Source organism: Poromitra crassiceps (genome assembly GCF_964638095.1).
Source record: "Poromitra crassiceps genome assembly, contig: HAP1_SCAFFOLD_600, whole genome shotgun sequence".
Lineage (NCBI taxonomy): Eukaryota > Metazoa > Chordata > Actinopteri > Beryciformes > Melamphaidae > Poromitra > Poromitra crassiceps.
The window spans coordinates 66016-89085 of record NW_028151808.1 but is presented as its reverse complement, the minus strand read 5'-3'; the positions used below and the strand labels follow the sequence as shown (position 1 = coordinate 89085).

Genomic DNA, 23070 nt, shown 5'->3' with positions numbered 1-23070 from the left:
AACCATTTAGTTGCTCGGACTGTGGTCAAAGTTTTAGTCTGAAACAAACCTTAAAGACACACATGAGAGTCCACACAGGCGACAAACCATTTAGTTGTGCAGACTGTGGTCAAAGTTTTAGTCTGAAACAAACCTTAAAGACACACATGAGAGTCCACACAGGCGACAAACCATTTCGTTGTGCAGACTGTGGTCAAACCTTTAGTCAGAAACCAAACTTGAAGACACACATGAGAGTCCACACAGGCGACAAACCATTTAGTTGCTCAGACTGTGGTAAAACCTTTAGTCTGAAAGTAAACTTGAAGACACACATGAGAGTCCACACAGGCGACAAACCATTTAGTTGCTCGGACTGTGGTAAAACCTTAAGTCTGAAACAACACTTGAAGACACACATGAGAGTCCACACAGGCGACAAACCATTTAGTTGCTCGGACTGTGGTCAAAGTTTTAGTCGGAAAGCAAACTTGAAGACACACATGAGAGTCCACACAGGCGACAAACCATTTAGTTGCAGTGTTTGTGGGAGAAGTTTTCGCCTGCATCATCATCTCAAAAGGCATAAGTGTTGTGGTGAGAAGAGCAGCAGCAGCAGGTGAAGCTGCAGAGCTGAACTGTTCAGTAGTAACAGAGCAATAAACTCACATCCCCATGTCACTTTCATTTCAATCAGTTTCAGGTCACTTAGGGTGCGTTCGTAAATCCAATCTGACGCTCTTCACTAAAATGAGACTGCGGCTGTTCAAAGACGCAGAGCGAACGGGTCATTAGTTTTAGAAACATTGGCTACTGGCTAGCAGTTATCTAACTGCTACACATACAAACGGCTCACTCTTATCTGCTCTCAACTCCTCTGCCCCCTTCTCTTCTCTTCCAGCGCTCTGCTGCTCCGTCTGCTCAGACGGAATGCTGAGAGTGCTGCTCTGCCACTACGAGAGTGTAGTGCTCTGAATAACTGAACGCTGTATTCCAACAGCGCTCCCAATTTACCAACAGTCCAGTTTGTGCCAGAGTGCGCTCGGAGTGACATTTACGAACGCACCCATTAAGCTGGGCAATAATTTTATGTTATCATTTATTGTCTTTCAGTAGAATCATAGACTTCATGTTTAGAAGAGGCTCAAGTGTGTTCACCACAGTCAGGCTTTTCTTAAGCCCTGCGCCTGTTAACTGTGGGCGAGAGACCTCCACAAGATAGCTGTAGACTAGACTTGGGGAAGTAGTTTTCAGCATACCTTCCCGAAGTTCCCCCATGTGAACAGGTTTTCTCTCACCACACAAAATGCTTGACTGTTCGTTTAATAAAGCTTTTGCCAACACTAGTTTTCTGTGAGTAAGCTGATTGTAAGGTGATATGCAAAAGCTGTGAAATGTCTTGCTGGTGTTTAACAGGCGGGGGCTGAAAGCGAAGGAACCAGAGTTGCATGTGAGACAGATACTGAGAACATCACTCACGATACGATTCAATCACAATTGCTTGATTTTGCTGCAAAAAGAAAATATATTGGACTAAACACTAATCCACCCTCATATTCAGCAGAACACATCACACTCAATTGGATTTACCAGCAGCTGAACACTGAACAATACGATTAAATCACAATTGCAGTAAAACAGGCGATTTCCAAACGTGTGTTTTTGTGCCTCCTCATCGTGCACATGAAAGTGGTTGGCAGTGAGGGTTCATTTAACCCATTAATACCTGATGCAGCATTTGTGTGTGTATCCCTATAAGACCGCGTCACGCGGTTCGCCGTCTTAAAGGGATACACACGCAAATGCTGCATCAGGTATCAATGGGATAAAGATGGAGTTGTGAGTCCTCATCGATGTATTGTGGCAAGCTGCAAATCCCATCATATTGGTGGTGAAACATGATGAAGACGGTGACAACAAAGAAGGCATCAAAGCCAGCCAGTAGTGAATGTATGAAAGTATCACTGAGTGTTGCAGAAAATGTATTCTGATGGCTCTGACTTTTCTGATATCAAATTACTTTTAAGTCTTGTTTGTTCAGACAGAAACCTTTGAAAATGAGAGTGAAATCCGCGAAGAGTCACTCAGGGTGAAATGGAGCGGAAAGGAATGGTTATGGTTGATTTGCGTCATGTTTTTGTGTGAATGTGTGTTTTTCTCTCTTCTAAATAGTTTGTTTTTGACTTGCACCTGAGTTTTTCCTCGTTGGATTGAGTGTGCTCGCTACTCGTGAGTCTGTCAGATTAGTCTCTTGCCTCAAGTAAGACAACATTTTAAGACTCAATCTAAATAATGCATTTTGCAGTGTGTGTGCGTGTGTGTGGCCGGCCCTCAGTAAGGGCTACTGTTATTGACACTCGACACCATCTAGCACCAGCTAGTACACGAAGGTCCCTCATAAGTTTACAACAACAGAGACAACGACATTGGACTGGTTTAAAATGACAGGGAAAGCTTGCTTGCCTCCCTGCTGCAGATCATAATGTCCCATAGTGAGATATCTCACGCCTATAATCAGAGACCTGGGTTTCCTTTGTATATGTATATATATATATACAGTATATATATATATATATACATTAGTAGTTACTACTTACTAGTAGTTGCATTAGTAGTTACTGGGAAAGTAAGTTACAGCACCACACTGTATCAGAGTCACAATATTCTTGTCCGTATCTTTCACCACAGTGAAATTCTCACATCATGCCCATGCAGGGGAAATGCTTCTGCAATTGTGGGTGTCAGCTTGTCGCAGCCAAAAATGAGCATTTCTGCTGCAGCAAGCATAAAACCATATAGCAAAACATCAAAACAAACAATATACCACAGAAACACAGTTTACATAGACAAGTATCCAACATACTTTAACCCCCCAAGACATCAGCATTCCATGCAAATCAGCCATGAGCAGTTTGAGCTTCAGTTTGTGTGTTCTTTTTTTCTTGGCAAACGTTTATACAAAATTATTTTTTCATCTTCCTTTTTTCCAAACTTGTTAGAATCAGAATCAGAAAGACATCGACAGTAATAAACCCCCCCACACACACACACGCGTGTGTTCCCCCTCTATAATTCCCAATTGGAGTGACCCTGGGCGTCACCTCTTCTGAGGTTTCAACCTATTCATCTTGGTTTCATCCCCATGGGGCTTGTGATGAAAACAAACAGAGAAAGCAGGTGCTCGGCTCATCGGGCTGTCTACTGCCAGCAGCAACACGCAGTGCAAACACACATTTGCTTCTAACAGCCTATGTGAAGCCTGCGTGGGTTTGCCAGCCGCCTGCCTTGGTGGCGAAGATCCTGAAAGCTGCTAAACTTGGAAGAGAGAGAATATTGTCCAGTGTTGCTGCTACAAGGACGCACAGTAGGATATAAGATGAAGTGCTCGCCGTTGCCTCCAGTGCACACATTGCTTTTTGCAGCTCTCACCTTGACACTGCTGCTTGGAGCACCAGGCTGGACTGCACCAGGATTTTGCCATGATGGCTACAAATGCCCACAGTTCACTGTGGTTCAGATCAACCAGGTAAGCTCACTCATTACGAGCCACGACAGCGGGGCTGGTATTGTTCTCACCTTGTGAGTCTCTCTGTGACACGTGTGTCATCATGGAAAAATGTGGACCTGGAGTTATGAATAACATAAAATGGTTTAGAGTATTTATTAATTTGACCTTGTACTGTATGTTCGGAAATACACACACACACACACACACACACACACACACATTAAATAAGTAGGTGTCCTATACGAGGGATCAGCCGAGCAGCATTTTGGTAAACAAACCGCGTCACTGGGTGTCAACGGCAATGGAACCCTATGGAGCCCAAGTGGCGCGAGGCTTGAGTGTCTGACTCTAGCCAGTTAACTCTGTTTACATTTTAATAACTGCGACAGTTCACACAACTTTAACACGACATGCATGTATTATACATCATCAAACTCTTGAGCTACCTCTGCTCTCACTCAGAATGTCAAAATATAAGCGATGTCATGTATAGTTTTTGAGATATTAATGTTTGGCACAACTCATACTATTAACTGCCGAGGGGGGTTCTGCATTTCTGGGTGGCAAGTGACGTCACGCTGATTCGTCCTATTAAGTTTACAGTTTAGCTGCAATATTTGAATTGAGCTTTACTAGGATTGCTGTAGATATTTTTCGTAATGGTGCAATTTGACATATTTCTTATGATTTGTATTTCTGCTCTGGTAGGACACTGAAGAGCGTGCGTACACGCGCCAGCCGATGGATAACAACCAAGGTCCCGAGTGCTGAAACAGAAGATGTGAAAGCAGGAAACTACAAGCTGTATAATTACTTCCAAGGACACAATGAAGAAGGTGAGCGATGCTATACAATTAGCACAGCAGAACTATAGGAATATTATAACAATGTTATGGGAATAGCATAGTCATACCACAAGAGATGAAACACTTCACAGAGTGTCAAAAGTAAAATTCCTCAGTTAATCTGATTACTCACTATGGCTATTAAAATTAATTTTGAATCTTGAAAGGGTTGTGTAATGATCTTCCGCCTCTTCTTCAAAAATAAATAAATACAATTCAACTTAATGCTACTTATTCTTATTAAAAGGCTTAGCTGACAAGTGACAAAATGCACTTATTGTAAGTCACTTTGCACAAAAGTGCCACACACTGTAATGACTTTATTTCTTGTCTCTCCAAGGAGCTGATGTCCCCATGAGTACCTGGCCTGTCTTGGTCTCCATGACAGTGGGGGAAGACGGCTCCGAGAGTAACGTGTCTGTATCTTGGTTTGTGTTCGCTGACACGGTGCTGCCCAAACCCACTGACCCCTCAGTCACAGAGGAGTTCAGACCTGCTGCCACCATCTATGTCAGGTCAGTTGTGGTCCTTTGAAGCTCATTCTGAGGAGCATGGCACTAAAACTCTGATGTTCTCAAGTTACAGCAAACTCTTATGTCCATCAAATGGAAAAGTAGAAGCCGGGTTTTTCAGATTCTGTTTTTGAACATCTAAATCTACCTCTATAGGACCTTCACGGGTTTTGTAAGCCATGCTCTTGGCCAGGAGAACATGAAGCAGCTCCGTGAGGCCTTGGTTCAGGCTGGGAAACCCTTTGAGGACCACAGATACACTGGTGCTGTGTACGACAGTCCCTGGGACATCATCCACACTCACCACAATGAGATCTGGATCTCTGCTGCCTGAATGAAAGGATGTTATGACCTGTCTGTCTCACCAGTCATAATGCAGAGGTTCTCAAATGTTTTTCAGCCAAGGAGCCCTTACAAGATAGAAAATATACCGGCGACCCGCTCGTTCTGATTTGTGATTTTGAGCTAAGCTTAATTGTTTCCACGGCAACGTGCTTGACTTTTAAATTGATAGGTTTGTTAGATTAGAATGTAATCCATGAACCATTTTAGATTTAAAGCATAAAATATTTTCATTGAACTATGAAGCTTTTGCAAAAAAAAGAAAAAAGGGGTTAAAGGCATTTAATAGACATGACTATGAATTTGACATTTGAGTCTAAATATATTATAAGAGATGGTTTATTGTTTCTTGTCCAGTTAGAGTTGTCTTACTCTCATATTTTCGCATAGCCTGGTAAACCAGCCAGTCACGTGAACTCACATGGTTCTGGTAGAACGAAATGAAGTGTGAGTTCACGTGACTGGCTGGTTTACCAGGCTAATTTTCGCATGTGCTGGAGCAGAAATACTCCCAATGTGGATTGCCAAAATTTATTTTCTGATACACCTGACGATAAAAGCACCAACAATTTATGAAATGTCAGGACGCTTGAGGTTGCATGTTACACTGACTGGCATATACGAATGTATACAAATATACATATATATATATATATATATATATATATATATATATATATATATATATACAGTATATATATATATATTAGATATATATATATATATATACATATACACATACAAATAAATGTAGATTCAAATTAAACCCATCCGCGAATACAGCACAAGTATAATGAAATATAAGAATCTAACTGACTTTGTTACTTTGGTACTTGGCTGTCAGGTATTCTGACATCTCATGTTTTATTCAGTATTGCTTAACATTAGAAAATTAACTGACTGGCAGATAAACAATCTCATGACTTTAGATATAACATCGGCACAATTCAGATATACTTCTAAAAATATATAGTTCTTAAATCCAAATGTACTCTTATAAATCTAATCTTATTAGGGCATGTACTGTACTGTATCTTCACCTCACAGAAAAAAAGAAAGTGGTCATATGAAGTTCTTACTAGATAAGCATTGCATTGAGAGCAGTGGCACATCATACAGTTTTGCAGATTGTGTTGTTTAGTATACATGTAGGTCAGCCCATAAACATCATTTGTGGGATATTTCAATGATGTAGCAGATGTTCTGCTTCCTTTTCAGTCAAGGCCTCCACAGATCTTCAGTAGCAGTTTCTTATAGTCCCCTGACGTGTCTCCCTGGGCCTGCCAATAAAACACAAGCATCAGCAACAGATTGTCTCTCCCTCCCACTCATCGATCCATCCGTGGTGCTCTGGTTATTCAGGTGGTGTATGGGATGGAGACACTTACAGAGATGTCCGTGTGAAGCGACTTGCCGTAGTTTTTCACATATTCCTGGCGGACATCCAACAGGTCAACCTCAGAGCGGGTGACCATGATCCGGATCAGGGCGCTGTCCTTGGGTCCCTGAGACACACACACACACACACACACACACACACACACACACACACACACACACACACACACACACACACACACACACACACACACACACACAGTAAGGGTGACACAAAGAGTACATAATGTATGGAAATGGAATATTATCGATCTAAACAAGATGGGTGTGTCTCACCTTCATGGCCTTGTAGAGCCTCTCAGCAAAGAAGGCAGGGACATTCCGAATACACTTAACTGAAACAGAGAAAACGTAAGGTTATTTATATAAGCCCGGTTTTATGAATAATATGAGTGAGTTGATTCACTTTATGGGAAACGGTTCAGATATATTTAGAAACAGGAGAGATCGCTTAACATTTCACTCGGACCAAAACGTTAAAAGAAAAAGGTTTAAAGAAAATATTTTTTCAATGTTTTTGTTAAGTTTTGGTCAGAGTGAAATGTTCTATGGTCTCTCCCCATTCTAAATATAGCTGAAACGTTAAGTTTGACCTAGTAACACTATTTTTACAAGCATTTTACTAAATCTATGGGAAAATAAATTGAGGAAGAAAATTTCTGGTACAGCGCTGAAGCAGGAAGTGACGTTCACTTTGCCTCTCAATTAGGAACATCAAGCCACCTAAATCAATATTGTGTGGTATAAAATTCCATAATGATTCCGGGAGGCTGTTACAGTATAGTGTCATCATCCTAGTTAATGGGTTATTGTTATCAGACAGACGTAGACGAGCCTCTGCACTTGTCATGTAGTAAATATCTGCACCTAGCTCTTACCAATCAGTGTTGGGCAAGTTACTTTCAAAATGTAATATACTATATACAGTATTACTAGTTCCCTTCATTTGAAAGTAATAAGTTACTTTACAATATTACTGTCTGTGTAGAGTAACTCATTACTTATTACACTACTTTTGCATTACTTTCACCAAAGTAACTGCAGTAGCAGAATGAAATCGCCGCCCCAGAACCATCCCGAAAAAGAAGTTAAACCGCCTTGAGGTCTGTGTAAACGGTCCAAAATTCTAAATGTTATCCTTTTCCTTTGTTATTGTCATCTATGGTTATTTGCATAAAAACACACAATTTGATTAGGAAATAATTGTATCTTTATTTATGTGGTTTGATAAAAAAAAATAAAAAAATTAACTTGTCTTGTCAGAATTACTGGTATAATAATATTACTGAAATCATATTGGTAATAAGTTTTATTACTCAGTTACTGCTTAAAAGTAATATATTACATGTAATATGTTACTTTTGTCATGAGTTACCCGCAACACTGTTACCAATACATGGGTGTCGCCCTTTGAAGACCAGACCTGTATGTGTATACTAGGTGTGGTCTCCTGGGTATGTAAGTATGTGTGTGCAGATTCTTACCCACTGCTAACATGCCACTCTCCAGGTCCCCGGACATCTCGCTGCTGATAATCTTCTCAATATCCTTGCCATACATCTGCTGGTACTCAAGAAACACTACACGGCACGCACAAGTTGTCAGTTACAAACACCTACAGCCAAAATAGTATTTGCACTGGTATTTGTGGTCAGATTCTCAGTTATTTTCTCAGATGTTTATGAATGAATGCTGAACCGATTATCATGTTGCTTATGATCATGTGTTTGTGTACCTGCTCTGAGATGGGGCTTGCTCCTGGCACACAGAATAGCATTGAACTTGGACTCATCAGTCCCCACCTTGTTCTCTCCAGCATTATAGAGGGACTACAAAGAGAACATCGATATGTACACACAACTAAATATCTCTACAGTCAAAAGGTAATCAGGTAATATGCAATGTAAGAATTGGGGATACATTGTCATGCTGTCATTATGAATGAGAATGGAGCAGACTTTACCTGAGCATCTTGCTTGACTGAAGAGACGTCCACATTTTCTTCTTCGTCACGATCACCCTAAAAGTACAAAGAGAAATATTTATATCTGTATGCAATTGGTAATAGACGTTAGGTATACGGGAACTAAGGGTTGTATCTTGACCTGGGCAAGTGTCATCATGAGCGTCTGGAAGTGGCCGGAGGTGTCCCCACGGATTTCATCCGCCAGAGACTTCTTGTACTCTGTAATGACACAATAGTGATGAAAAAAAGTTTTTGAAGAAAAAAAAAACACGTTAATCTTTCAGCACAGGGGTATGATACACTGTGATAAAGGAGAGCAGTAGTTCTAGCCTGGGGGCGTCTCACCTGTTTGGTAAACCTGGTTAATCTGCTTGATTTCCGCGTTGGAGCGAGAAGCCAGGATCTCTATTAGGCAGGCATCGTCGGTTCCTGCTCCCTGTTAGGACAAAACAGATTAGTTCAAGCCCTCCCCACTGGCCTACTTCAGATTTATAGTCAAAACATTCCTATTTTGAGGTGAATGTTCATGCAAATATACAACAGATCATGTAAATACAAACAAGAAAAGAAAAGGAGAAGCTTTGAAATACCGGTACAGCAAATGACAAAATGCTTCATCTGCCTCATAACATTTCTCAGCAAATGATCTTTTAATGTCCCAAAAATATGTAATAATGTGGATTATAAGCAATTTCACATTGAAAAGAAAGATATACAGAAAATTGTTGCCAGGTTTTCTTGGTGAGCGTTAACCTTTGTGGCGGTTTTGAGCTCGTAGGCATCAAGCTCAGTTGGGGTCTTCATCAAGGCCATGACCACCTTCCTGAAGTTCCCAGACAGTTCTGAATACAGGTCCTTAATCAGATCCTGGAAGAAGAAACAACACATGCTTGGAATACTTCAAAACTTTCGGTTATTTGCATATATCCCTGGTTCTCTGAAAACATACTGAAACAAACACAGCGAGGTATCTCAGCCTATAGAAGAGCGCCCTCTAGCGATCAAACCACAGAAGCTCCAATGACACCCCGTCTGTCAAAGACAGACCAATCACAGCAGAGACAGGAGAGCCCACCTTTATAAACTGCAGCCCATAGGAATGGCATTCTCAAGCATGTGTCTTCCTCGCTCAAGGCAAAGAGGAGAGTGTGCTGAGATACCTCACTATGTTATCAGAGAACCGGGGATATGTCTTATTAAAGTTCTCTTACTGATCTCAACCTATAATGGATTCATACAACTCCCCAATTGCACCAACCAAGCTCTCTGAAGTAGAGGTCGACCAATTAATCCATTTGTCCGATTAATCGGCGGCGATAGGACGTTTTACAAACTATCGTTATCGGCTGAACTTGGCTCCGATAGTGGCCGATAGCTGCGTAGCCTCCACCGGTCACGCAGACATCACTGTTTCCAGTGAAAATCCACTGTTCCATACAGTTTCCAATAAACAGATTGTTAAAGGGGCCATATTATGCATTTCTTAATTTTGTATCATATATATGTTGTTACAATCTTGGATGGTCATATTAAACATGGGCTAAGCTTCAAATAAATAATGTGAAAGTGTTTTAATGTTACCCCCATGAACCACCCCTCGCGCCTATGAACTCTCGTAGACGAGATGACATGGATTTATGGCGATTTTGTGCGAGAACCATAATTTTTGTGACGTCAGTAAGGACTTGTTACCCTGGCAACAAAGCGTTGCCGCCGGCCGGCGCGCAGCGCGCGCACGCTAGCTCCCACCCTTCCCCTCTCTTCCCTGTTCTGTGTTTTAAACCCGCGGCGGCGTCACCACTCACCAGGCTCTCTCTAGCCTGGCTGTCTGGGACTAACACAACAGTAGTGTAGTCTCATGGAATAACGGATTCCAGACCGCAAAAACAAGGAGACGACATGGAAGTGAGCCAGGATGTAGGACTGAAGTGGTAAGTTCTGAAAATATGTGTCTCATTCCAGCATCGGTCCAATGTGCTGCTAGGAAGCGCTAACGTTACTTACCGGCTGGGTAACGTTAGCACTTGCTATTTAGCCTAGCAGCACAGCTGCCTTATAGACATGAACAACCGATGAATGACGAAAGGCACATATTTTCAGAACTTGTAACGTTAGTCCAACTTGCTGACTTCTCCAAGTCCTCATTTTGGTTTGGTCCGTGTAGCCTTTGCTAGGAGAGGCACACTATAGTCACAAGCATTTGGGAAGTTAGCTAACTAGCTACATTAGCTAGTGTGAAGCTCCCGGTGTAACGTTATGGCAGGCCGTGGTAATAGAATCCCTGCTTGGCCAGCCACTGAAGGAAATGTCCGGGTGCAGCCCGGCCTAGCGGAGCTGTAGATAGCTAGGGGGATGTTGATAAATCAATTGATAGCTTGCTTTATGTCCAAGTCACGTTTTTCATCGATGGTCAAATTCGTTTTGACAATCAGTTGCTCGTTAGCTAAGAAGGAAGGAAAATGCAGATTGGTTGGGGAAAAGTGACATTAATAGTGGTAATTAACACATGAATTACGGTATTATTGAACACAGTGTGTTGATGTATGTGTTGATGAGGAATTAACTATGATGATATAGGCATAGCCTACTTAATTAACCCAGCAAGCATTTTTCGGTTGAAAAGACGTTTAAAAAACGTTTAGGGTCAACGTTGAAAAAACGTGCAAGGAAGGTTTGAAAGTGAAAGTTTTTTCACCCACTATTTGCAGACGTTTATTGAACGTTCAGATTTAGACCATATTTCACCAGGTTCTTAAATTAAAAATTCAGCAGCGCACACGGGATTCGAACCCCGCTTTCCCACATTCAAGCCAGTCCGCTTAACGCGCTGAGCTATACATTTCCTTATACTCTATAGAGAGCTGGGCACATATATACTCTATCTCGCACACAACTTGTAGACTACATGATTGTCGACGATCGGGAGTTAAGTTATTTTATGTGATGTGTACGAGACTATTATATTAATGTAACAGACTAAAATTATGTTGTGTGTGTGTGTTGTCTATAGGCTGTAGCCTATGGCTTCAGAGGTTACTTCATTTAACACCAGAGACTGAGGAGGTACACAGAGCCTTGTATACAGTCTGTTACAATAACATAGCGTTCCGCACTTGGTGCAGACCGGTGCAGACTTGCTTTGGTCTAGTCTAGTCAGTCACGGTTAGTAGCTAGCAATTAAGTACTTGCGCATGCACGTTGCGGCAGGAACTGAATTCATTATTTTATAGTATTGCGCTAAACTATTAACCATAGTTGTGTCCTGGAAGCTTTTTGCTGGCACCACATAGCCTATATAGTCCCATATTTATGATATTTCATGTGACATAAAATGCGTTGAAATGTAGTTTTCGTATAGACCAGATTTCAACGCTCAGTTACACAATAAAATGGACAAATGCCAATCCACACACTATCAATATTGCCTCTATTCCAAGCTACAACAAATGTTTTAACAATATGATGAACCAAATTGTGTTTTTTTACACGTTGACGTTGTAACCGCATTTTAGCCGGTTGAAAAGAGGGTGAAATTAGGTCTTAGACGTTCAAACCCAATATCACCCAGATTTCAACTAAAAATCAACGTTGAAAAAACGTTTTGTGCTCGCTGGGAATAGTAATTCATATATGACTCGGTGTGTTCATCAAACATACCTTTCATTAGTTGATGATGCGGTAAGCATCAATTAATGGCTTAATTCATCATGAGTTAAGCATGCATTCATGCACATGTTTGCACCAGTATTGTAAAGCGTTACCTGATAACGTGTGCCTCCTGTAGAGGGTGGTAGTGTGCCGTGTTTGAGTGGTGTGCCCTAAGCTAGTGTGTAGCCCTGTGTCGGCTGTGTGCAGTGGTTCTTCAATTTATTGGAAGCCTTGATGTGACTGGTTGCCCCCAACTGCACATTTATTTATCGATTGTCCAATAAAGATTGTCACATTTTGTACTACTGTCGGTTGTACCTGATTATTTGAAGGCTCTGACATAGCAGGTCCCTGCTAACATTGACCATCCCACATTGTTTCTTTGTATACCATTATGCTTTGCAATGCTTAGCCTTAGCACATGTCTGCACTGCTTGTATTTGAATGTTGTTTTTTCAATTTAATTTGTTTATTAAAAGGATCCCCATTAGCTGGCGCCTAGACGACTGCTTCTTCCTGGGGTCCAAGACAACAATATACATTACATGACAGACAAACAATGAAATAGAATACCAAAGTAAAATAACACATAATAAAAGAAAAAAAGAATAAAAGAAAAAACAAAAACAAATCTAGGAATCAGATTAAACAATGTAGCCTGGTCCGCTAGCCCTCATTTTTTGTAATCTACAAAACAGATATAGCAAGCAGAAGAGAAGAGATGTGATATACATCAGGATGGTTTGTGTGAGTGTAGGTAAAATCTAAGTTTCCTTTAAAAACATGCCTTTCCTTTGATGGAACGGACATCACCTGGAAGACTGTTCCATCAAACGGTACAGATATTACAGCCTCCTTATTGTAGGCTAGTTGGACCTTGGTCAGGGTAAAGTTATCTGTCCACCACCTGGCCCTCTGGTGGAGTGTATGAATATTTGAAGTATAAATTATGTTATTGTTAAGAAATGTGGGAGTCGGAGTTTGAATAACTATGAAAATATATTAGTTGGCCGATTCTTTCCTCACCACTGAGCTATGTGAGACGTGCATGCATATTCGCTACGCTAAACCTAGGGGAGCAGTGAGGACTAGTCTAGCTGCCTTGTTTTGTGCTACTTGTAACTTTCTGAGTAGACCATTAGAAGCAGATGATTATTACTAGAAATCAGTATATAAAGTGAACAAAGAGGTCCGCACTGAGGAAGGCCGTAAGGCCGAAACATGTATGTGCTGTTCTATCCTGACTGAGGTAAATTAAATATTCAAAAGGACTTTTTTGAGTGCTGGCTTATTCTTGTTTAATAAATCCCACTGTGACATCATTCGTGATGTCATAAATCCCACTGTTACATCATCAGTGATGTCATAAATCCCACTGTGACATCATCAGTGATGTCATAAATCCCACTGATGACATCATCAGTGATGCTGGTCTCATTGGCCACACAGCAGTCGAGTTGCGGGCAAGGCCGCGCAGCGGCCGAGCTGTGAATGCGAGCTGCAGGACGGTTGAGGCCGCGCAGCTAGCTCGAGCGCGAGATCCCTAGTCTTTTAAAATTGGCTAAGTGGTGTCTGTCTGTGGCAGCAATGTGTGTCACGATTGTGATGTCACTTGAGCAATTGTGATGTCATCAGTGGTGTCACTCGAGCAATTCTCGAGCAATTGTATGTCACTCAACTGGGGGCTGAGGCTATATAAGTGGTGGGAGGGGGAAGAGGACAAGTGGCGCATCATCTCTAGAGTAAGTGGTGGGAGTATACGAGGAATCAGCGTGACGTCACGACGACAACAAACACCTGACTTCCGGGTGGCGCTGCGGAATCCTACGCAGTTTGATAAATGAGACCCAGTTCAGTATGCCATTTGTTTGCGAATTACAATTGTTTTGACCACTATGCCAGTTTCTGTGAGAGTCACCACTGGGATAACAGAGTATGGCAGAGTAGAGCATTCATGACCTGACTGTGACACTGCATCAGTACCAGGAGGCAGGTGGATACTAAAGGGCTTGAGGCTCCTCACATGGGAAGGATGAGCTTCAAGCAGCAAAGTCTCTCTGGTGCTGAAGATGGGCCAGGTCACTGACAAGGTCCACTTCCACACTGGTGGTACCAGAATCCCTTCAGTCACAGAACAGCCTGGGGGGAAATAGACACTTTACACCACACTTATTGTATAGTTACTGTACATTTTTGCTAATGTCTAAATGTACCCTTATTTAGCCTGTTTTAACTTGAACTGGTTTAGTTGGGTGCTGAATCGGTTTGGTGTGGAGTTAAACTGGCTCCCAGTCTGCTGCTCGGCTCTCCTCTGCAGTTTGGCCATCTGTGGACGGTGATGACGGAACAGACAGGCATGTGAGACAGGAATAGAAACAGAGAGGATCAGATTCTCCCGTGCGCGAGGAGAGGGGTGTATGAGTGCGTGTTGGATCCCCAGTCTTCCTCTGCTCAGATCTTCTGTTCTGAGTTTTGGACTTAGAACATGTTGAACAGCAGTTTAAACCTGCAGAGAAGCAGCCAGGCGGCTCAGTGAGCAGGCTGCTTCCTGACTGCTTTCTGTCTGTTCATACCTCTGTGCTGATGGAAGCCTGAGCAGCTGGTTCACAGGATTTAGGACCTTGTAAGGTCTGGAATTCTGATGTTTCATGTTGGAGCTGGAGAAGATGATTCATCCTGAGTTTTTCTTCTCTGGTCTGAAGAAAGCAGCATGAACAGCACTGTAATACTGCAGTTCACTGATGTCATACTGTGACGCTGCGGTTCACTGGGTGGGACTCGGTGATGTCATACTCTTAACAGTGTGGTTCGCTGGTGATGTCATACTGTAGCTGGTAGAAGTGTCTGGCTGAAATACAGTATCAAGAGCGAGGAGACTAAGATAGGAAGTGCAGAAAATAAAACTTGATCATGTACAGAGGCAGCTGTCAGCTAGCCTGATTAAAACCATCCGGATCTGTGAACTCACATTCTGTCATTTCAGTGGGTGGAAGTATCCAGTCCAGGAAACCCCGCTGTTGCATACTCTTGTTCTTGTTTAATTGTTGTTATTGAGTCTATTTCTGCAATAAATGCACTTGGCTGTTTAACTCAACGAACGTTGATGTTACTGCTCAAGCCGGAGCGCCATGGAGGCAGCCATTACCGTTTTGCCAGCAGTGTTCCTGATTGGACGTTTACAATGTCAAATACAAGGCAGGTCCATGACTGGCCCGTCCGCATTGTGGATTCTGAAAATGCCCGCCGTGGGCCAGAGGCCAGACGGTCTCGCAGAACTAAACACAAATGTGAGTTCACGTGACCGGAGGGTTTACCAGGCTACCTGTCAGCATAGTTAAGGCCATTTTCTAGTTGCAAATAGAATGTATAAAAATATGGACATAGCCAGTAGCCACCATGTCACCAGGGGTGTAGTGGTAAATACAGAGGTGGGTAAACTATCCAAGGTGAGTAGTTTACCCACCTTGTTTGCCCTAATTGATTGATACAGTTGATCTGATAGGCGAGTAAACTCTCTGCTTCACTTCAAAGAGGTGGGTAAACTGCGTTTACTCTCCACTACGCCCCTGGATGTCACCCATTGGTTTGTGGACAGCACAGTAACAGCCATCACAGTAACAGTCAACACAGTAACAGTGATCACAGAAACATTCATCACAGTAACAGACGGACACGGCTCAGTTCTGCCACAGGCTTTTATTGCAGAGTGGCTCCTGTTAGTTCCTTAAGGCTCCAGATCAGACCAGGTGGTGTTGTGGTCTCTCTGGTTACAATCTGCTTCCTGTAGTGTTCTGTACAAAATCAACTGCTAAACTAACTGCTGGCTAACGAGTGACTGGAACATTCACAATGAAAGTAAGGCGACGACCAAACAGCGAGAACGAAAGCATGTGGAGTCTGCCTGTCTGTCCGTGTGCGTCGACAGCTAGCCACAGACAGAAACGCTCGCTTACTCTCCACCTTTTTGTCTCAACTTGTAGTGTATAAACTAAAAAAAGTGCTGGGTAATAATAATCTTCTTCATAATGCATAGTCTAACATTGTGTTCGCCAGTTTCTGCAGAACATACTGGATAAGATACAACAGTTTCAAATAATAAATACAAGTCATATGAAAAAAGCTCAGGTGGAACCGCTGTGGGAGGCAGAGTCTCGTCTCGCTGCTTCCTTCACATCGACTTTTGGCAAAAATCAAGAGCAAGAGAGAGAGGAGAGAGAGGGAGGGAGAGAGAGAGAGAGAGAGAGAGGGAGGGAGAGAGAGAGAGAGAGGGAGGGAGAGAGAGAGAGAGAGGGAGGGAGAGAGAGAGAGAGAGAGAGAGAGACGGCCTTCCTGCCAGCTGTTGCTGCTTTGGGCTTTGGGTGTGTGGTTGGTTTCTAGCAGGTTAACGAGTGGTGTGGTTAAACTGGTAGGTTTTGCATATTATGGTGTTAATGAATCTCTTTCATGTTGGGAAAACAAAGCAAAGAACAAAACAAAGAAAACAAAGGGCCTGAGGAGCTACTCCTGCAGGTGGTAAAGAGAGCGAGCTGCGGGGTGAAGCTGCGGTTCGGTCGGTGGGTCCGGATGGCACGGTGGTTGGGCGGCGGGCGGGCTAGGGGGGTTGGAGGATCGTGGGGTTGGGGGCTGTGGGGTGGTGCTGAGGGTTCGCTCACAGCGGCTTGCCCTCCAGAGAAACGACCACGTTTCCGCCCAGCTTATCGGCCAACGTGGTGCGGTCCTGGATGTCGTCCAGACCGTTCACCTGCCACTCGTGTTTGATACCTGAGGAAAGAGGAGGAGAGGAAAGGAGAGGAGGAGATAGGAAAGGAGGACAGGGGAGAGGAGAGCATAGGAGGAGAGGAGAGAGGAAAGGAGGACAGGGAAGAGGAGGATGGGAGAGAGGAAAGAAGGAGAGGAGAGGGGAGAGGAGGAGGGAAGGGAGACGAGAGAGCAGAGGGGTCAATACTAAGCTAAGGAGAGAGACAGTACAACCAAGGATGCTAAAAAGGAAGGATAAGACAACACTCACGTCACAGCGTTTGAATTTTGCATTGGGGCCAGTTCTATTGAAGTGAATGGGGTGGGCAGGGTAAGTCTCACTATAAACCATCATATCTGTGTCGTTTCACCTTTGATTGAAAAATGCTTCTACCAGATTAAAGACTAGAACGACCGCAACGCGGACTTATGCCTCCGCCATTAGTTCATTCTTGAGTCCAAATTGCCATTTGAGGCAAATTGGAAGCAATTCCGTCAAGGCGCTCCTGAGATGTTGCATTACATAGCTTGGAAATTGGGTGTGGACCACCAAAATCTAATCAGATCATCCTTGGGCCTAAGTGAATGTTTAAGGCGAATCTGATGAAATTTCGTCAAGTTGTTCCTCAGATATCGCGTTAACAAGCTTGAAAATGGCGTTCGAGAGGTCACGGTGACCTTGACCTTTGACCTTGGACCACCAAAATCTAATCAGATCATCCTTGGGCCTAAGTGAATGTTTAAGGCGAATCTGATGAAATTTTGTCAAGTTGTTCCTCAGATATCACGTTAACAAGCTTGAAAATGGCGTTCGAGAGGTCACAGTGACCTTGACCTTTGACCTTGGACCACCAAAATCTAATCAGATCATCCTTGGGCCTAAGTGAATGTTTAAGGCGAATCTGATGAAATTTCGTCAAATTGTTCCTCAGATATCGCGTTAACAAGCTTGAAAATGGCGTTCGAGAGGTCACAGTGACCTTGACCTTTGACCACCAAAATGTAATCAGATCATCCTTGAGCCTAAGTGAATGTTTAAGGCGAATCTGATGAAATTCCGTCCAGGCGTTCCTCAGATATCGCGTTAACAAGCTTGAAAATGGCGTTCGAGAGGTCACAGTGACCTTGACCTTTGACCACCAAAATCTAATCAGATCATCCTTGAGCCTAAGTGAATGTTTAAGGCGAATCTGATGAAATTCCGTCAAGGCGTTCCTCAGATATCGCGTTAACAAGCTTGAAAATGGCGTTCGAGAGGTCACAGTGACCTTGACCTTTGACCACCAAAATCTAATCAGATCATCCTTGAGCCTAAGTGAATGTTTAAGGCGAATCTGATGAAATTCCGTCAAGGCGTTCCTCAGATATCGCGTTAACAAACATCCGTACGGACGGACGGACATCCGCACGGACGGCCGGCCGTACGTACGTACGTACGGACGGACAACCCGGATCCATAATGCCTTCGGCCTGGCTTCGCCGGCGGAGGCATAAAAAGGAGAACTCATAGCTCTAAAAGCTAAATTCGAAGTCATCTAAACACATTCACTGCCAGCCTTTTTTTTTTTTTACTGTAGGTAGGTTCTGCCAGAGTTTTTTTTTTTGAGGATTCTGGCTCATTTTACAAGAGCAGAGGATTATTTTCTGCTTGGACTTTGTGAACACAAAGTTCACAAAAGTACTAATAGAATGTGTGCTTTCTCTGTCTAAAAGAGTTAGTTTGTAGAGTTAGTAGTTATGTAGATATTAGCCGTTGAGTACAGCATGGTTTCAGCGTCTGAGACTGAAAGCTGAGATATAAGCAAAACTGCAAAAGAAAATAGTTCCTACATGAAACTGCTCACAACAAAGTCTGTGCATTATTTTGAGTAACCGGGCCATGATTTCTGGAAAGAGACAATGCTGTCGAGAGGGGGCGGGACACAGGCGAGCGAAAGACGGCTCCACCGTAGCCTGAGCGCACGGTGCTGTTAGAGTTGGCACTAGAGATGGTGGAGGTGGCGTTAAGCTGGTAAAAGATGGATAGAGGATAGAGGGAGGATTTAGTGCTTGCGTACACTCTGGCATTTTTAGGCAGACAAAAAAAAAAGATTATTAGCAGAAACGTAAGCCATGCTTTGGGTTTATGTTAAGAAGACAGGAAGTGTGATTGCGAACCTTGGCCGTGGGAGCGTCGTAGCGTCTGCGTTTGGGGACCATTGTCCCATACAGCATGTCCTCCTCCTGCTGTTTCTTCCTCTTATCGTGCTGTTGGGATGTGTAAAAAAAGAGAGGCTGCATCACGTCTCAGAAAACATACATACCCAGTTTGAAGATGCTTTTTTTTTCTACATCCGCTTTTTTTCTAAATCCAATTTCCAGTGGGCTACTATGCCTCAAATTACTACACTGCAAAACAAGATGATAGAGGCGGTGTCATCTTCTAAGTACCCAGGTTTCCTTCTTGATGAACAATTGTCTTGAAAAACAGATGGAAATCTCAATGTGATTACCCTGGTTAAATAAAGGATCAATTAAATCAAACAGAACAACATGCTGCTTACCCTAACTCGTTTCTCCTCTTCCTTCTCACTGTGATGCAGAGCCCACCGCTCCTTTACATACTGCATAACGTTAATGCCCAAGAGCCGAAACTCCCGTCCCTGCTCACTCTCCCAGGCATCGATCTGCGCTTTCAGTTTCTTCTGAAGCTAAAACAAAACAAAACATATAAAGTGATATTATTAGATATATTTTTAACAAATGAATACAAATAAATAAATAGATAGATGGCCATCACATCTTACCCTTGGCAAGCTTTTCAGCAGGTCAGCCCCCTGTTTCTCCTCTTTGAGCAGATTCGCTCCTCTGTTTGTCAATCTTTTAGGATCTTTTACTTTGTTCTGGGAATGAGAAAGACAGCCAGACCTTAGTTAAACACTTTTTCATAACATGCAGTCATTTAAAGTCGAGCTGAACCCAAAAATGACTTTTCTTTTAGTTCAAATACCTGGGTATGCAGTGCACCCATTTAATGTATGCCAAAAAAAAAATCACGAAAATATAATTTCGTTTTTCACATCAAAAGTTCATTTTTCAAGATTTCATTGATAACAGCAATCTACAGTTCAATCAAATTATCGACACCGTATATGGTCCGCCTCTCAATTTGTTTTCAGACTGAAACGGACTCAGATGCACGTGACGAATGGGTTCACCTCGACTTTAAGCAATTATGATGACTCAATGAGCACACTGACGCATGTCCATGTTTTTCAAGTCCTCTCCATTTGCAATTTCCAGTATTTTGATTAAGCAAATTGAAAATAGCTATATTATGTTAATACTAGAGGCAATTAAATTAGATAAAAGATGGCAGCATAACAGTTATACTGTACCATATCCTGTCTAATTTAATACTGCAACTTCTTGTGGATTGGGTAAGTTCAGGAGAGGTCTCGCTGTAGAAAAGGGTCCATAATGGCCCACCGTCAGGCCTGTTCTTGGGGCAGTCAATGCCCACGAACCGGCGCGCCAACGACGTAATGACGATGACACCGCCGTGACATCATCAATGATGACGTCAGAGTTCACCTGTGAGGTCATCGGCGATGTCAGACATAACACCGATGATGTCATAGCTCCTTGGACGTTGTGACGTCACCAACGGGGTATATAAACAAAGTGTTCTGTGACGCTGTATCTCGTATTCCCTTCCTTCCCTATTCTCCTTCATAATGTCAACTATTAGCACAACCAAATCCGGACCCGAACTGAATCCTGGCTATCTTACAACCAGCCAGGCCCTGGTGACCGACTGCATTACACCCAGCCAGGACACCAGTGGTATTTCAACCGCGTCCCAGGACCGACATCTCGGTCCCCATCTCCATCTCCGTGATTCTGACCGATCACAGCCAGTGAGCCCTCATCCACGATCCAGCACACTTCACGAGGCAAGCCCAAAAGCTTCGCCCCCAGCAAGCCCACAAGCTTCCCAACAAATGGGTTGCGATTCTGACCGATCACTCTTGGTCACTGGCTGCCTTACACCCAGCCAGGCCAGGCCCAGGCCACTTCACGCATCACCCGAGGCAAGCCCACAAGCTTCGCTACACTCGCCTTGACTTGGTGTTGGGGAAAAGCTTCCTTTTCTGCTGGAAAGAGTGCTCACCTGCAGCTCCTGGAAGAGTCTCCAGCTGTCCTCCCACTGGTGAACCCCTTCATACAGCTCCTATTGAAAGAATAAAGGGTCTTAATGAAATATGTGCAGTGTCACATGTTTAGTGTAAATTGTCACATGACCAGAGCTGTTTACTTCCTGGTTGCACCAGGCGAAGAGCTTGGCTGCATCAACGCTCCCAAACAAAAGGTTATTAAAGTATGTTAACATAAATATAGGACAACAATTTTTTGGCACACATAATCTTGAAGGTGTCTAGTGTTGGTATATGCATTTGCAATTATTCAACTTTGTTCACTGTGGTCATATAATGAGTAAACATGTTGATGGCAACAATAGTGACCGGTGGATAGTGCTTCTAGGTATACACATACATTAGTGATGGGTCATGATTTTCAAATGTACGTCAGCCACGCCAACAATGGTGTGTCACAGGAGAACAAGGTTCAGAGTCGGGGGGTGGGCAACTGGCAGCCTGCGGGATGCATGCGGCCCCCGACCTCACTCCGTGTGGCCCCTGTTTGTTTTTGTTTTGTTTTACAAGCGGACGCTTTTGATTAGGTTAGGTTAGACCACCCAAATCAGTTTTTATTTTACTGTACATGTCCCAGAACATGGTGCTAATGGTGTTAGCATTGTCCACCCACATGGGTGTTTATCGGAAAACTTGGCATTTTGCATTCTTGATGTTTGATTTTCAAAGTACTGTTTTAAAAGTATTTAAGCCCCTTTTTGGATTAAGTGGATCCTTACCTCTCAGGAAAATGTGCCGTGCCATCTCAGGCTATCTTATTTTTTCACATATAAACATGATGCATATCTGTGTTTTGTCAACCCTGTTACCGACATAACAATTACTGTTTGAAAAGGTTTTAAATCCATATTTAGAACAAATCTGATATATTATGAAAGATAAAGTCTCCCTTGTTACACTAAGTGTGTTTGTAAAGTGAGAATATTGAGGAGTTTACTTTTTCCCATGGATGAATATGCCCATTTATATTTGGCACTTTCACAGCATCTTCTGTTTAAGAAAAAGTTATGTAAACAAACTAATAATACCCAAATTTCTTTGAGTGGATTACTGGTACTTTTTACTTAACGCATAAAATTTGTTTATTTTACATGTGTCTTTTCATTTTTTAAATTATATTTAGAATATTATACAAGTAACAGGGTTGACAACAGTTAGCATATTGGTTCTTCTTTTTTTAACCTCTTCCCCCCTAGCGGGCCCGCCGGCGGGCTGAGCCCTTGTCATCTCTCACAAATGACTCTCTACAGCAGCTTAGGAAGCAGGCAGGGAGACATACAGCACACCAAAATGTCAGGAAGAAACGTGGCTACAAGACTCTGACAAGCATTTGTATTCAAACGAAAAATAATTCCAACCCCAAGCAACAATATCACCATGTAGCAAAAACAAGAAAACGTTGCATGCCTGCGTTTATGTGGTGATTTGTTTTTGCGAGTGAATCTTTTCTCTCCAAACGAGACGGCTTTCGAAAGCCAAGAGTCTCCTCGTTCCAAAGATGTATAGCTCGTCTCTGAGTCCCACGTGCAGCCGAAGCCTTTACACTTGCCTGACTCAGCCCTGTTCCCCATGTGCTGTGCACAGGGGCGGGAGTTTGATTTCAAAGGTGGTGGTGGAAGGGGGGGGAAGGGCACAATTAGTTCAGGTCCAAATACCCCTACACGAGGTAGAACAAACCACAACCCTGCCCCAAACACACAACATTTAACTTAGTAGTGTAGTAGTTTCTACATTAAAATGGCATACTGTATGAGCCATTTGTAATTTAATGAATTTATAATTCTCAGTCTCAATATGAAATGGATAAGTGTGGTCCTTGTCATTGACTGGACAATAGCCATTATAGTTATAATTAGGGGTGCCGCAAAATAATCGATTAATCGTCGACACACTCACTAGTCGGAGTGAAAATTACTAATCGACAATTATTTTACTATTT

General features: G+C 42.8%; 2 protein-coding genes across 2 annotated transcripts; one reads left to right on the top strand and one right to left on the bottom strand.

The window, feature by feature from the left end:
• Window positions 1-3461: 3461 nt before the first annotated feature.
• Window positions 3462-5178, top strand: LOC310771401 (heme-binding protein 2-like; the record flags this gene model as incomplete). Its single annotated transcript, XM_083664023.1, has 4 exons — window positions 3462-3505; window positions 4196-4323; window positions 4673-4847; window positions 5001-5178. 4 exons carry the CDS (start codon window positions 3462-3464, stop codon window positions 5176-5178), a joined length of 525 nt encoding a protein of 174 aa, XP_083520149.1.
• A 1222-nt stretch (window positions 5179-6400) lies between these two features.
• On the bottom strand, window positions 6401-14873 carry LOC310771400 (annexin A11-like; the record flags this gene model as incomplete). Its single annotated transcript, XM_083664022.1, has 10 exons — window positions 6401-6460; window positions 6575-6691; window positions 6861-6919; window positions 8069-8164; window positions 8320-8413; window positions 8548-8604; window positions 8690-8769; window positions 8896-8986; window positions 9304-9417; window positions 14772-14873. 10 exons carry the CDS (start codon window positions 14871-14873, stop codon window positions 6401-6403), a joined length of 870 nt encoding a protein of 289 aa, XP_083520148.1.
• Window positions 14874-23070: the final 8197 nt, after the last annotated feature.